Source organism: Pristis pectinata, chromosome 27, assembly GCF_009764475.1.
Source record: "Pristis pectinata isolate sPriPec2 chromosome 27, sPriPec2.1.pri, whole genome shotgun sequence".
Classification (NCBI taxonomy): domain Eukaryota; kingdom Metazoa; phylum Chordata; class Chondrichthyes; order Rhinopristiformes; family Pristidae; genus Pristis; species Pristis pectinata.
In genome coordinates, this window is record NC_067431.1 from 16535654 (window position 1) to 16552266 (window position 16613).

The 16613-nt window shown below is 43.5% G+C and overlaps 1 protein-coding gene across 2 annotated transcripts in view; it reads left to right on the forward strand.

Annotated features, from left to right (window-relative positions):
- layna (layilin a) overlaps positions 1 to 8311 on the forward strand; it is a 28365-nt gene extending 20054 nt beyond the window's left edge. The window contains exons 5-7 of one of the 2 annotated variants that reach the window (XM_052039954.1): positions 3090 to 3167; positions 6021 to 6123; positions 7048 to 8311. In XM_052039954.1, coding sequence (XP_051895914.1) covers positions 3090 to 3167; positions 6021 to 6123; positions 7048 to 7378 — 512 coding nt within the window. In that variant the 3' untranslated portion in view covers positions 7379 to 8311. The remainder of the gene's footprint in view (positions 1 to 3089; positions 3168 to 6020; positions 6124 to 7047) is intronic. The other variant, XM_052039955.1, reaches the window with a different exon arrangement.
- Positions 8312 to 16613: the final 8302 nt, after the last annotated feature.

Here is a 16613-nt window from a genome sequence, read left to right on the forward strand (position 1 = left end):
AGGATGGGTGGGTGTGTCTGTGTGAGGATCGAGGGGATGGCATGTGGTGAAAGGTTGTCAGGGAGGAGGTGGGTGATCTAACACCACCCAGAAAGATGGAACTTTTGTCCTATGAATAAATGGAGAGAGGTTAATGGATATTTGGGTAAATCTTGTTTAACATTTAATCTTGTAGATTTTGTGAATATTCAATGAGGCAAGTGTTTCCCAATTCTGACACCCAAGAGGCAATGCTAACTCACCTCCTATGGATGACATTATAATCTGGTTTAACTCCTCCATCTCCTTTCCACCTTCACAAATCGGTGAGATGTGACATAAACGTTGCTTCCAATTATAAATGGAGTCCTTAAGCCAAGAATGGTGAAAATGTTGAACTCACTATCACCTGACATGGGGGAACCGGTTAGCACCCGAAGGGGAGAGCATTAGAAGGAGAGGCTGATGGATCAGATTAGAAGGGACGGGAGTGGACTTGCACGGAGCATAATCATTGGCATCTGGGGGCAAATGGTCTGTTTTGTGTTGCAAATTCCTTGCCAAGGAATATCTGTCCAGTTCCTGACTGGAAACCTGCATTATTTCCATTGGGCACTGAGATGTCCCAGGATCAGGTGACCCTGAATGGAAACAATCCAGGTATCAGTAACCTCCATAGACTGACCCAGACTTTTGGTCAATGATGTCCCCAAATTTTTTCAAATTCATTATTGAAGAGTTTACCTGACTTTGGAAATTGTCTAAATTTATAAGATTATATGAAGTGCCAGCAAAGTTTACCAAACTGTTCAGCTCAGTGATGCATTGAAACACCAAGGCATACAAGTTGGCAGTAAAAACTGAAAACATTGGAAACACTCATCAGGTCAAACAGCATCTGTGGAAAGGGAAATAGTCAATGTATCAGGTCAAAAACCCTTCATCACAACAGGAAAAGTCTGAAAATATGTTACAAATAGAGATGTAAAAGCTGTGAAATACAAGTCACATCTGTGGCTGAGATCTGCCCAGCACAGTGTGTTGAGAGGGAAAACCCGAATTAATATTACAGAAGGATAAGCTTACAGTAGAATCAGGCAGTCCTAATACAAACAGAGAAAACAAGTTACCTGAAATTATTGAATTTGATGTTGAGTTCCAAAGGCCGCTACATTCGAAGATGGAAGATGAGGTGCTGTTCCTCAAGCTTATGCTGGGTCTTGGTGGAACGGTGCAGGGGGCTACGGATAGATAGGTCAGAGTGGGGTGGCACTGGAAACTTGGGGTCGTCCTTGTAAACCGAACAAAGACCCTCCACAAACCAGTCACCCGATCTGCATTTGGTTTCTTCAGTGCAGAGGACACCGCATCGTGAGCACCAAATGCTTTAAACTAGATTGGATGAAATGCAAGACAATGGCTATTTCACCTGGAAGGACTGCTTGGGACTCTGGATTTTGGGAAGGGACAAGGTAAAGGAGTGGTTGTTGCATCTCCAGCAGTTAAAAGGGAAAGTGCTGTGTGAGGAGCAGTGGTTAGGGGAGTTGGAAGAACAGACGGGGGAATCACAAGGGGAATGGTTGCTTCAGAAGCCTGAAAGAGGAGGGGAGGGGAAGGTGTGTCTGGTGGTAGAATCTCATTGAAGTGGCAGAAATTGCAAAGGATAATCCATCGAATGTGGAGGCTGTTGGGTTGCAAAGTGAGGATTAGTGGAACTCCATCCCTGCTCTGGCCAGGAGGAGCAGGGAATATGTAGAATGCAGCTGAGACAGGGTCAGCTGGTTAAGGGCAAATGAAGCTATCTTAGAGGTACCAGTACAAAACATCTCAGCATCAGAGCAGAAACAAAGAAACTGAAGGACTGGGAGAATGGAATGGAGTCCTTGCAGAAGGCAAGGTGGGAGAAAATATAGTCGAGATGGCTGTGGGAGTCTGTAATGGATGTTTGCTGTTAACCACCTCCTGAGACGGAGACAGAGATCCGAAAAGGGAAAGAGAGTCACAGATGAATTTAACCATCTGTAATATTAACTCATTTTTTTTCTCTAACCCAGACACTATCTGATCTGTTAGGTATTACAAATTCAAGTTCAAGTTATACTTTATTGTCATCCACCCATATGTTGCAAAACACATGGAGGAACGAAATGTTGTTTGCCCCAGACTCACACCACAGAGGACATACATAGAGCAGAGGACATACAATAAACGCAGACAGAAAAATTGTGCAAGCACAAATAGTGCAAAAATGCTATATACAGGATATAAAATTAGCACAAGGTGAGTGCAAAACCAAATTGGACAAAGAAAATACAGAACTCAGTGTATTGCACTAAGTGTATAAACATGTAAGCAGCAGCAGAAGTTCTTATGCGCTGTTGTGCAAACCAGGACTTTTGACGCGGCATTTGTCTGAGACTGCCCTTTTGGTTTCTGTTCTCTGCAAAAGCTCTGACCTACAATTTACACTGTTTGTTTCACTCTCTAGCTGCTCTCATCAATGTACCGACCAGAAGACTTTGTAATTGGAGCATTACCGCATCAGTCTTACCCTCACCATATCAGAGATACTTTACTTTCCTACCCGTCCCTCCTCCACCTTCTCTGCAACTTTAAACTAACTTGTCTTCTTTTCATGTTTTATTTTCAACCTAAAATGTTCACTCTTTCCACAGATGTTGCCCAAACTGCTGAGTGCTTCCAACATCTTGAGTTTTATTTTGGGTTTTCAGCATCTGTAGTATTTTGACATTGGAACAAGTTAGCAATCAACATATCAAGAAAAGGGGAAATCTTCCCAACCCTTTACACGTGAAGCAGTGAGAGAAAGGATTGAGTAACATAGCAAGAATAGTAGTTTATCAATTCCTCTAAGCTCCACTGTAAAATCCAGACCACAGACTGTTACCATCCCCTCCGAATGTGCCAGTCAGCATTCATGTTGCAACCAGCAAGCTCTCATGGTAGCAAATGCATGAAGGTTCTCGGGACTGAGACAGGAAGTGCTGTAGCAGAGAGAAAGACCAGGGCTCCTAATCTTCAAGTACTGAGCTGTAACCGACCAGGGACAATGGCAGAACTAACATTTCTTTGCATTTTAAATCTTCTAGAAGAACCATCAGTTCCAGTTACATCCTCATCTGTTGAGAATGAGAAGGATTCAGCTGTAATTATTGGCAAATCAGAAGGTAACTATGGAAATACCAGACAGCATGGGATACAAATCATCCACTAAATGTATGATATGGTTTGCTGAATTTCAGAAGCTGAGTTCAGTGCTCATTCATACCTTACTGCATATTAAACACATGTAGCTAGGGACATATTCCTGCCTCTTGTATTAATTTGTCCCCCCAATACCAAGTTTTGGTGCACCAATCCCTGCTCAGGGAACCTTTACCAAGTGACTTGTGGTCAAAGGACACTTGGCATCATCTGATTAGCAATTCATTTGTAAGTAATATTTTTATTAATAAACCATGTCATCAATGCTACTGTCTCTGTTGTTGGAAGGCATTGACCACTAAAAGGGGTTCAGATTGCTTCCTGGACTAAACGTTAGGATACAGGTCCATTCCTCTGCTAAAGGTGCTGAGTCTCACTGGACACATGAACTCTGCTGAACTTGGTGTTTCAATGGAGTGCAGGTCTTTTCCTCGTCTGAAGGTGCTGAATCTCATTGATTATTAGTGCCATCCTCTACCAAGGGTGAGAATTATCACTGGGATGCAGTTTCCATCTTGAATCCATCTCTGAGGTATAGGTCCTCTCTTGGGACTAATTTTCATTGGGATATGGGTTTCCCCTTTCCTCTCCTGAAGGTTCTGACTTTCACCTGAGATACTGGTCTCTTATTTCTCCAGAACTATTGAATCTTACCTGGACAGAGGACAGCTTTTGTCCTGAAGGTGCCGACTTCAGAAGAGTTTCAGCTCAGTTCTTACTGAAACGAACTGACCCATATTGAACTGTGGTTCTTCCTTCACCTCACACAAGTGCCCATGTAGACATCTAGAGGGGAGATGCTGGTCACAGTGGGAGGATTTCACAACTGATCTGAATCCTGTGATAACCTGGTCCAAACCTGAAGTTTTATCATGGAGTGTTACAGGAATCCTGATTTTTTTCTCTCTCTCTGCTCCATAATCTGCCTTTCCTGAAGCTAGTCCCAGAGACTTCTACAGCACCCCATCCTTGCCTGGGTTCATTTAACTTAGCAACAACCCAGAACCAATCTTGCAAATGCAATTTGGCATATTGATAATATGGGAAGCACTCTGCAGATGACACTAAAGTGGGTGGTATCATAGACAGTGAAGAAGGTTATCAAAAATTACAGTGGGATCTTGATCTGCTGGGTAAGTGGGCCGAGGAATGGCAAATGGCAGTCAATTCCAATAAGTGCAAAGTGTTGCATTTTGGGAAGTCAAAACAGGGTAGGACTTTCACAGTGAACGGTAGGGCCCCGGGGAGTGTTGTCAAACAGAAGGACGTAGGAGTAAAAGTACACGGTTCCCTGAAAGTAGCGTCACAGATAGGGTGGTGAAGAAAACATTTGGCACACTGGCCTTCATTAGTCAGGGCATTGAGTATAGGAGTTAGGACATTATGTTGTCGTTGTACGAAATGTTGGTGAGGCTGCACCTGGAGTATTGTGTATCATTTTGGTTACCCTGTTATAAGAAAGATATCATTAAGCTGAAAGGAGTGCAAAGAAGATTTACGAAAATGTTGCCAGGACTCGAGGGCCTAAGTTATAGGGAGAGGTTGGGCAGGCTAGGACTTTATTCCTTGGCGTGTGGGAGAATGAGAGGCGACCTTATAGAGGTGTTTAAAGTCTATGAGGGGCATAGACAGGGTGAATGCACACAGTCTTTTTCCAAGGGAAAGGGAACAAAAAAACTAGAGGGCATAGGTTTAGGGTGAGAGGGGAAAGATTTAAAAGCGACTGAGGCAACCTCTTCATGCAGAGCGTGGTATGTACATGGAATGAGCTGCTAGAGGAAGTGGTTGAGGCAGGTACAATAACAACATTTAAGAGACACTTTGACAGGTACATGGATAGGAAAGGTTTGGAGGGATATGGGCCAAACGCGGGCAAATGGGACTGGCTGAGATGGGCATTTTAGTCAGCATGAAGGAGTTGGGCTGAAGGACCTATTTCCATGCTGTGTTACTCTATGACTATGTTTTCCTTTATAGGCTGTGGCACAGTTGATAAGTGCAGAGAGGTAGTGCTAGAACAATATACAGTGATAGCTTAACCATGCTTGATTACTGTGTACAGTTCTGGTCACCACATTAGAGGAAAGATGTGATTGACCTGGAGGGGGTGCAAAGAAGTTTTATGAGGATATTACCAGGTCTGGAGAATTGCAACTTTGAGGAAAGACCGGATGGGTTTGGGTTCTGCTCATTGGGTTGGGGTTATGAATGCTGAGGAGAGACTGAAAATTGTACTGTTATTATACCTGCATCAACCACTTCCTCTAGCAGCTTGTTCCATATACACACCACCCTCTGCATGAAGAAGGTGCCACTCAGATCCCTTTTAAATCTTTCCCCTCTCACCATAAACCTATGCCCTCTTGTGCTTTATTCCCTTTCCCTACGTAAATGGGAAGGACCTATTTTCCTTAGCAGAGGGGTGAAAAACGGAAGGTCTTTTATGGGATAATTGGTAGAAGGATTAACTGGAAAATGAGGAAGTCTTTTTGTCCAGAGGGTGGTTGGGTCTGGAACTCACTGCCTGAAAGAGCGGTAGAGATGGAAAAGATCACAATTAAAAAGTACACAGATGTGTACTGGAAGACCTGTGTCCAACAGGGCCATGAATCAAGTACGAGAGGGTGGCATTAGCTTGGGGTAGCTCTTTTTGAACTATAACAGACACAATGGGCCAAATGCCCCCCAGTGTACTAACTTTTCTATGGTTCAGTTTCAATCTGACTATTTGAGAAAAGCTGCGTCTGGACTATGTTGCTCACTTGGTTTCTAAAGGTTAGACTTACCTTTATAATTGGAGCATTTATTTCCTGCAGGCAATTCTCTCAACATCATCTACATCATCATTCCAACCATCCCTCTTCTCCTCCTGCTGCTGGTCTCCACTGCAGTCTTTTGTTTCCGTTTCTTTATGAGAAGGTAAGTTGGAAATGGGTGAGACCAAACGCAGACTAGATGACCGTTTCGCAGATCACCTGCACTCTGTCCGTAACCGCGATCTGCATCTCCCCATTGCCAGTCGCTTCAACTCCCCCTCCCACTCCATCACGGATATGTCAGTCCTCGGCCTCCTCCACTGCCAGGAGAATTCCAAGTGCAAACTGGAGGAACAGCACCTCATTTTCTGTCTTGGAAGCTTGCAGCCCAACAGCATGAATATTGAATTCTCCCACTTTAGGTCATCCCCACCCCCCTTCCCCACACCACACCCCCACCACCATGCTTCTTCCCTTACCTAGCCTCCTTTTGTTCTACCTTTTTTTCCCTTTCTCTCCTTACCTTTGACCTCTCCCCCAGTGGATCTGCTCTCCGCACCTCCCCCGCACCTGCCTGTCACTACCTCTGACCTGCATCTACCTATCACTACCCTGTGCCCACCCCGCCTCCCCTGTTTTGTCCACCTATCACTGCTCTGCTTTTCCCTCCTATATATTGGGCTTCACCTTTTCCTACCTTCAGTCCTGAGGAAGGGTCCTGACCTGAAACGTTGACTGCCTCCTTTTCTCCACGGATGCTGCCTGGCCTGCTGAGTTCCTCCACCATGATCGTGTTTTTCATCTTTGACAGATAAACCCTGACCCTCACACTGACGGATCACCCAACCCCACACTGACAGACCACCCCTTATCCCAATCATGACAAACCACCCACTTCTCACTCACCCCACAGTAACAGACCATCCTCCTCTCTCCACAGTGAGAGACCACCCACAATACTCAATGTACTAACTCCCCCCTCCCCCCTCGACAACTGGGTGGGGCAATTGAGTGTGAGAGAGGGAGGCATGGTCCACATTTGTCCCAGTCTTGTTTGCGATTCAATTTAATGACTTTTCTTTTTAAGGAAGAAGGAACGAAGTGCGAATGTGGAGAAAGAGCACAGTTTCTGGATGGAGCCTGTCAGAAACCACTCGCCAAACCTGGAGGTTTACAATGTTATCAGAAAGCAGTCAGAGGCAGATTTGGCTGGAACTCGCCCTCACATAAACAACACATCCTTCCGCGTCTCTCCAGCTATTCGAGGCTTGCACAGTCTGTCTGGAGAGTATGATAACATGGATCGCCACTGCTCTGGGAGTGGATTTGTGACAAATGATATTTATGAGTCCTGCAGTGACCAAGCATCAAGAAGCAGAGAATCAGGATGGGTGGAAAATGAGATCTACGGCTACTAGGACTATGCAGGGTCCAGTTGTGAGGACCAAGTCGTCCAGGGACTGTTTCCCCTCATGGAGGTGATGCTTTCCTGACTGGACAAAATAGTCCATTCCTTTTGATTCAATGCAATAATACAGAGAGGTACAACTAATGACACAGGCATGATGAAAACTGACACTTCACAACTACCAGTGAACAATTGAACACTAGGGCTCTGACCAATTGGTACATCAAAAGGACCCTGGGGCTGCTCCAAAGATGCAGCTGAGTGAGTGAGAGAGATGCAGTTCAAATGTCTTCTAGTCATATTCATGTCAGCATGTAAACATTTTCTCCTTGTCTCCCCAGAATATCACTGAATGTGTTCTTGTTCCTTTAGCACACTGGAGAGAGCATGCTTCAAGTACATCTCCGCATATTGTCTGACACCAAAATACAAACTGCGTATTTAAGTCCTTATTTAATCAATGCAAGTGTTGACCAGAGTGCATGTGGCTCTCTGGACTTTGTACATATTAAATGCTAGAACTCTTAATAAATATACAGAACTTCTATAGCACCTCAGGACTGACCTTCAACCTGGGAGAGGACTTGTCAGAGCATGATGCTAATTCCTCCCAAACTCAAGTATTTTCCAGAGCTTTGATCAAACTTGCAATGCCTATTCCAGTTATAAATCATAGTCTTTACTTTTGCAAGTGTGTCAGTGATTTCTGCAGACACATATCTTGCAAAATAGAAAACTATTCTCAAAATCAGCTTGTCTAGAACCTTAGGGCTTGGTTGCAGTGTGTTACTGAGATATAAGTGCAGGAGCAGGAAGAAGATCAGAAAAGATCAAAAACAATTTACGTCTCCAATGCTCAACTTTCTAACATGTCAGGCAGATTTTGCCATGCATGGTTTGCACTGCTGATTAGTGTAAATGTCACCACATCCTCCACAGGGCATCTGAGACTTGTATGAGCTAGATAACCAATACTATGTCTCCTTTACCAATAACTGAAGGATCATTAAGGAGCAGCACAAAATCTGTAAGTATAAGAATATTTTACACACAGTCAAATCGGATACTTTTATTTTCTTGTGGGATATAGATGTTCCAAACAAGGCCAAATCTAATGCTCATCTCATAACTGCCCTTGAGGTGGTGATGAAGTGCCTCCTTTCATCTCTGCAGACTATGTGATGAATTTCACTACAACTGTGTAGCTTGCAAGACAATTTCAGAGAGCAGTTAAGAGTCACCCACATTGCCATTGGTCTGGAGTCACATATAGCCTAGACCAAGTCAGAAAGACAGATTCCTTTCCTGGTCATTAGAGAACCACAAGGGTTTTTATGACAATCCAGTGGTCTAATTCTTACCCTTACTGATATTATCTTCTAATTCCAGATTCTTCTATTAATTAAGTTCAAGTTCCCCAGCTGCCAGTGGGATTTGAACACATATCTACATCCAAGCACCTGGATTACAAGTCTAGTAATTTAACACAATATCACCAGATACTGAAAACAAAAAAATGATAAGGGGAAGAGAGTGTGAAGAAAATACACCAGAAGGAAAAAAGTAAAACTAAATAATCTTTATATAATTCTAAAGAAGTCTCTAATAATAATTAATATCTGAAAAGAATGAGACTCCAACATGCAGAAGTGAATTTTCACTCCCAAGAGAAATTATGGCTTCACATCATTCAAAACAATTTGTAGACTGGAATGGACGTTTAATTTGTATCTATGCCATCACACATCATGTACTTGAATAGTGAGTTGCCTAAGAAATAATTTCTGCATAATTTATGCTGAAATTATGGATCTCCATCAGCAGCTTCTGGATTTCTGTATGTAAATGTACATGTGTGTTGAATTCATGCATAAATATAGGTGATCACTGTCAACCACATTCTTATCTTTACAGAAATACCTACAGAATCTCTATCCACTGTTATTTCTTCATTTACAAAGTGATCAGATTGTGTGCTATATAATGCAAGCATCTCATCGTTGCAAACCACAGGATTTCTGTCATTATCAGACTGTTTTCTACTGGACAGATATAATCAAAGATCTGTTTGAAATGTATATACAGGCCGTCCCAGGGTAACACACGGATTCTGTTTTTCCAGATGTCTATAAGTCAATTTTATCCGTAAGTCAGAAAATACACACTATCACTTGTTATTGGTAACCATACCTCTACAGGGTTTAGAGAATGGCACCAAAAGCACATAAAACTGAAAGAAAGAAATAATTACTAAAAGAAGAGGAAACTAATTCTGATGTTAGTTGAACGAACATACGTACTTACTTCGGACTTTTGAATTTAATAATACGGGAGCTCATTCATATGTAGGGCTTTCATATGTAGGGATTTCCATAAGTCAGGCGTTCTTAACCCAAGGACAGTCTGTATGATCTGGATTTGTTCTGTTGATGTACGATGTGACCTTTTTCTGATATGCAACAGGATTTCTGATGGGGCTGATTATTCACTGAGCCACCTTAATGTGATAACCAAAAGTAGGAAACTCCATGAGTATTTTTTTAATTGATTTCCCAGATCTGGACACTGCTGCCAGCACTGATTGCCCATCACTAATCACCCTTGAGCTGCCTTCTTGAAGCATTGAAGTCCTTCTGGTGAAAGTTCTCCCACAGTACAGTTGGTCACGGAGTTCCAGGATTTAAATCCAGTGAAAATGAAGGACCAGCAATATACGTCCAAGTCAAGATGGTGGAAGGGGAACCTACATATGGTGGAGCTCTCGTGGGTTTGCTGCTCTTGTGCTTCTAGGTGTTGGGTTTAGGAGATTCTGTTGGAGCAGTCGGGCGAGTAACTGCAGTCCATTTTGTAGATGATACACTCGGCAGCCACTGTGGATTGGCAGTGTTTGGAATAAATGTTTAAGATAGTGGGTTGCTAGTCATATGGGATGCTTTGTCCTAGATGGTGTCAAGCTTCTTGTGAGTTGTTGGCACTACACTTATCCAGGTGCATTGAGGGTATTCTTTCACATTCCTGACTTGTACCTTGTAGATGGTGGAAAGGTCTTGAAGTGTCAGGAGGCAAGTCACTTTCTTGATATCACATGGAATGAATCAAATTGGCTGGATGCTGACTTCTATCATGGTGGGAACCTCGAGGAAGCCGAGATGGGTTATCTGTTCAGCATTTCCTGCTGAACGTGATTGTGATTGTTTCATCATTTTGTTTCGCACTCACACACTGAGTAGCACCATCACTGAGGATGGGGATATTGGTGGAGCCTCCTCCTCCTCCAGTAATTTAACACGATGTCACCAGATACCGCAAACAAAAGAAAGATAAGGGGAAGAGACTGTGAAGAAAATACACCAGAAGGAAAAAAGTAAAACAAAATAATTTTTATATAATTATAAAGAAGTCTCTAACAATAATTGTTATTGTTTAGTAACAATTAATTGTCCACCACCATTCACAGCTAGTTGTGGTAGGACTGCAGAGCTCTGATCTCATCCACCAGCTGTGAAATCACTTAGCTGTGATTTAGCCATTGCATGATGTTTTTGCTGTTTAACATGCATGTAGGTATTCCTGCTGCTGTTCCTGACATGCACTCCTGCACTCCTGCACTCCTGCACTCCTGCACTCCTGCACTCACTCCTGCACTCACTCCTGCACTCCTGCACTCCTGCACTCACTCCTGCACTCCTGCACTCCTGCACTCCTGCACTCCTGCACTCCTGCACTCACTCCTGCACTCCTGCACTCCTGCACTCCTGCACTCACTCCTGCACTCCTGCACTCCTGCACTCCTGCACTCCTGCACTCACTCCTGCACTCCTGCACTCCTGCACTCCTGCACTCCTGCACTCACTCCTGCACTCACTCCTGCACTCCTGCACTCCTGCACTCACTCCTGCACTCCTGCACTCCTGCACTCCTGCACTCCTGCACTCCTGCACTCACTCCTGCACTCCTGCACTCCTGCACTCCTGCACTCACTCCTGCACTCCTGCACTCCTGCACTCCTGCACTCCTGCACTCACTCCTGCACTCCTGCACTCCTGCACTCCTGCACTCCTGCACTCACTCCTGCACTCCTGCACTCCTGCACTCCTGCACTCACTCCTGCACTCCTGCACTCCTGCACTCCTGCACTCCTGCACTCACTCCTGCACTCCTGCACTCCTGCACTCACTCCTGCAGTCCTGCACTCCTGCACTCCTGCACTCCTGCACTCACTCCTGCACTCCTGCACTCCTGCACTCCTGCACTCCTCATTGAACCAGGATTGATTCCTTGGTTGATAATAACGGTGGAGTGAGGGATATACTGAGCCATGAGTTTACAGATTGTGGTGGTGTACATATCTACTGCTGGTTCATAGTGCCTCGTGGATGTCCAGGTCTGAGTTTCCAGATCTGTTCTGAGACACAGTTAGCATTTTTAGTGCCACTCAACACTATGGAGTGAATTATTGAATCATTGGGTTATATTTTTTCTCTCTTACTGTTTCTACAGTTTCACTCCTATCTGAATGAAAAACATGTGTGTCAGTGTCAGAATGGATGGAATGCATGTGTCTTGGTGTTGGGGTGAAGCGGTAAGTTGTTGGTGACTGAGCTGATTGAGATCTGAAATTCATAGTTGACGGAGTCTGCAGGAGATGGTGAGCATCGCACTCCACTTCCAAAATTCAGATCCATGGAAGCATTGTACAATGAGCTACATTGTGCACTTAAAGCAAAAGACCAAGTATAAACTTCTCTCCAAAATCCCATCTTCATAGTGAGGACACACTTCACTGAGTTGTATGGTGTTGCCATTGTGCTAAGCAATAGATTTTGTACAAGAATTTTATTCCATCACACATCACACATCACACACTCCTCTCTCCTGTCAAGCCAGAGGACCAACCCTGATTTGGTGTGGAGTGTTGAGGGGCAGCACCAGACATACATAAAAATGAGGTGACAGACTGGGTGAAGCTACAATACAGGGCATCACACTCAATGGTGGAAGGAGTATGTGATAGACAGAGCTTAGCAATTCAACACAAAGCACTGCAGTCCTGCCACATTCAGTTGTAAATGGGGACGGACTATTACACAGCTATTCTAAAGACGTACAGGTAGGTTAATTTGGGGTTTAAAATGGGCGGCGCGGACTCGTTGGGCCAGAAGGGCCTGTTACCACGCTGTAAATAAAATTTAAATTTAAAATTTAATAGGAAAAGAAGACTCGATGAACCTGCCCACCTCTAATCATGGCAGAGTGCAGCACTTGAGGGGCAAATAGTATTTGCAGTCCTCTTCAGCTAGAAGGGCCATGCATAATTCCTTCTTGGCTTCCTGGCAAATTGATCCATTCCACAAGACATGAAGAATGGCTCTTACAGGGTAAAGAAAAGGTTCTGTGATTTTGCGCGTCGTGGTTATAACATTTAAAATATCTGCTTTGGGATTAGCTGTGTCTCTTACCGAACTAAGCCGGTACAACTATAACAATGTTAATGACTGAGAAAAATTGACAGGTACATCTTGTCCACAAGCACGATAAATCAAATCTGGCTAACACTGCATCATCAGTGATGAGAAAAGTGATGGAACCCATGAAGCAACATTTACCAACAAGCTGCTCATTAATGCTCAGTTTAGCATCGACCAGAGCAACTCAGCTCTGGACTATGTTACAGCCGCAATCCATACATGAACAAAGGAGCGAATTCCAGAGGCGGGAAGAGAATGACAGCTATTGATTTCGAGGAGCCTTGGTGAGACTAAGTCAATAGGAATCATCGGGACAACTCTCCACTGCAGAAATCATACTAAACACAAAAGAAGATGGTTGTAGCAGATATCATCTCAACTCCCAGGTCAGTATTTTGAGCCCCATCACCTTCAACTGTTTCAACAACAGCCCTCTCTTCATCAAGAGGCTAGAAATGGAGATGTTTGCTGATCATTGGAAAGTGATCAATTGCTTTTGCGGCTGTTCAGATATGAAGTAATCCATGACCTCGTGCATCAAGACCTAAATGCATCTGACCCCATGCATCAGACTCTTGCTGACCAATGGGAAAAAACATTTATGCCATCCATGAGCCAAACAATGACATTTGCTACAAGGGAGGGAACATACAATGGCTTAAATATTTTTGAATCTTCCATCATCACAATTGATAGAAAATTAAATGGAACAGGGACATGTAAGCTATGCCTACAAGTGCAAGTCAGAGACTAAGTAACCCAGTAACTTGCCCCCTGACTCCTCAAAGACATCTACAAGGGACAAGTCAGCAGTGTATTGAATACTGCATCTGCCAGGACAAGTACAGCTGGATAAATAGATTGCTTGACTGACACTCCATCCACCACCCGAAACATTACGTCCTCTATGCAGGCATGCCAACTCTGCGATTTCTATGCATTACAAGGTGCACTGCAATATCTCACCAAAACATCCTTTAATAGCACTTCCCAAACCCACGACCTCTACTGCCCAGATGCCCAAGGGCAGCAAGCACTTGGAGACAACAACACCAGCGAGTTCCCCTCCATGTCAAACATAATCTTCACTTGAAAATATATCTCCATTCCTTCACCGTCACTGAGTCAAAATCCTGGAACACATGGACAGCAGCACAAAGAAAGCAGTGGTTCAATAACACTGCTCGTCACACCTTCTCAAGAGCACTTAGAAAAGGCCATTAAAAGCTTGCCTTATCAACAGCACTTACATCCTGTAAATCAGTTCCAAACGTGGTGTGGGCTTTCTGCTTGCTTGTAGCAATGTGCCAATGTATGTACAATTAAATGGCCCATGTCCCACACTTTTCTGGGTTTTTAGACTCTGCGTGAGATCACATATTATAATTGTGCTTGTCTCTTGTTTCCATGCCAGTAGAAATTGAGTTGAAACTGAAGCTCATTTAGTTGGGACGCCCTCAGCAACCTGAAAGAGAGATCCTGGTGCCAGTGGTATGGGCTGGATTAGAACCAAGGTTCCAGATCTGGTGGGTCTGTGAGCTGATCATTAACATCACCCAATCTTCTGCAGAGCTCTTGGTTTAGGCATGAATAAAAGTCTAAAGCTGGTGAAGTTTGTGCAGTCAAACAGCATTCTAAACCCTTATGTCACCAATCCCTCCCCTACAACTGCTAGCCACAGGATTAGTTTGCTTGTTCATGGGGAGTTCCAATCACAGCCACAAACTGTGAGATCACATTCCTGAAATGAGCTCTCACCTCTAAGACAAGGTGATCATTCTTCGGTCCACACAGATATATTTGTTCTAAACCGTGAATGGTTTTATTTACTGACCAGTAATGTTTTAGTTCCATATTCCTCAATCCATAGCGATATTTGAAAGGTTAAATTTATTTTTAACTGCTTCTGTTGTCCAATGAATCTCTGTATGTGATTCAGATATGGATCTGGCATGTGAAATTGAGACTGGATTTTAAATTTGAAATTCAATTTCACCTCTTGTGTTTTTAGAATCTTGTACAACAAAGGGTACAGAGATAAACCAAGTAACTACAGACCAGTAAGACTGACTGTTAGGGAATGTTCTGGAAACAATAATTAGGGACAGAACTAGCAGTCACTTGGATAGGTGTGGGTTGATTAGAGAAAGACATCCTGGGCTTGTTAAAGGCAAATCATTAACTCAATAGAGTTTTCTGATGAAATAACAGAGAGGGTCTAAGAGGGAAATGGAAAAGATATGGTATTTGTGGACTTCCAAAAATGCATTTGATAAGTTGCCACTTGATAGACTCATCATAAACATTGAAGATTATGGATTGGCCACAACAAGAATCTTGTGGCCAATTTAGGGCATCACACTTTAGGAAAGATGTGAAGACTTTGGAGAGGAGAGTGAAAGCAATTTACCAAAGTGATTTCGGGAATGAGGGGCTTTAATTTAGTGGACAGATCAGAAAGGCTGGGATTGTTCTCCCTGGTGCAGGGGAAGTCACAAGAAGATTTGATGGAACTGTTTAAAATTGTGAAGGGTATAGACAGGGTAAAGAGAAAAACATTTTTCCCGGTGGTGGAGGGGTCAAGAACTTGGATAAGGAAAATGAATGTGTTTGGCAAAAGTACCAAAGTGACTCTAACTTCAGTGGTAGGGAAGTTATTGGATTAATCCACACTTGGAAAAGCAGAGATTAATCAAAGATTGTATGGCTTTATTGGGGAAGATCCTGTCTGACCAATTTAAATGAATGTTTCAAAGAGGTGACACAATTTATTGATAAGGGCATTGCTGTTGTTGTCGTCTACATGAACTTCAGTGAGGCCTTTGACAAGGTTCCACATGGAATGTAAGGCAAGTTGGCAGAGAGTGATGCTGAAGAGTTGCTTTTGTGATTGGAAGCCTGTGACCACCGGTGTACCACAGGGATCGGTGCTGGGACTCTTAATGTTTGTTATGTACATTAATGGTTTGGATATGAATGTAGCATAAATGATTCATAGGTTTGCAGAGAGCACATGGTGTTGTTGATAGTAAGGAGGAGAGTCATAGGCTACAGGATGATATTGATTAGTTGGCAAAATAAGCAGAGCAATGGCAGATGGAATTTAATCCCGATAAGTGCGAGATGATGCACTTTGTGAGGACTAAGAAGGGTTGGGAATATACAATGAACGGTAGGGCCCTGGGGAGTATTGATGAACAGAGGCACCTCAGTGTACAAGTTCAAAAATCCTTGAAGGTAGCAGCACAGGTTGATAAGGTGGTGAAGAAGGCATAAGGCATACTTGCCTTCATTAGACGGGACATAGAATGTAAGAGCATTCCATGGTTATGGTTTATAAACATTGGTTAGGCCAAGCTGGAGTACTGTGTGCAGTTCTGGTCACCACACTGTAGGAAGGATGTGACTGCACTGTTCAGAGTGCAGAGGGGATTCACTGGGATATTGCCTGGGATGGAAAGTTAGGAGGAGAGGCTGAATAGGCTGGGTTTGTTTTCCCTGGAGCGGAGGAGGCTGAAAGGGTACCTGAAAGAGGTATACAAAACTATGAGGGGCATGGATAGGGTAGATAGTAGAAACATTTCTCCATAGCAGTGGTGTCTAAACCCAGAGGGCATAGGTTTATGGGAACTGGTAGGAGATTTAAAAGGGATCTGAGGAGGAACTTTTTCATCCAGAGGGTGATTCAGATCTGGAACCGACTGCCTTAGAGGGTGGTGGAGGCAGAAATTCCCTCAACATTTAACATTGCCATTGTACCAAACATTGGTTTTACTA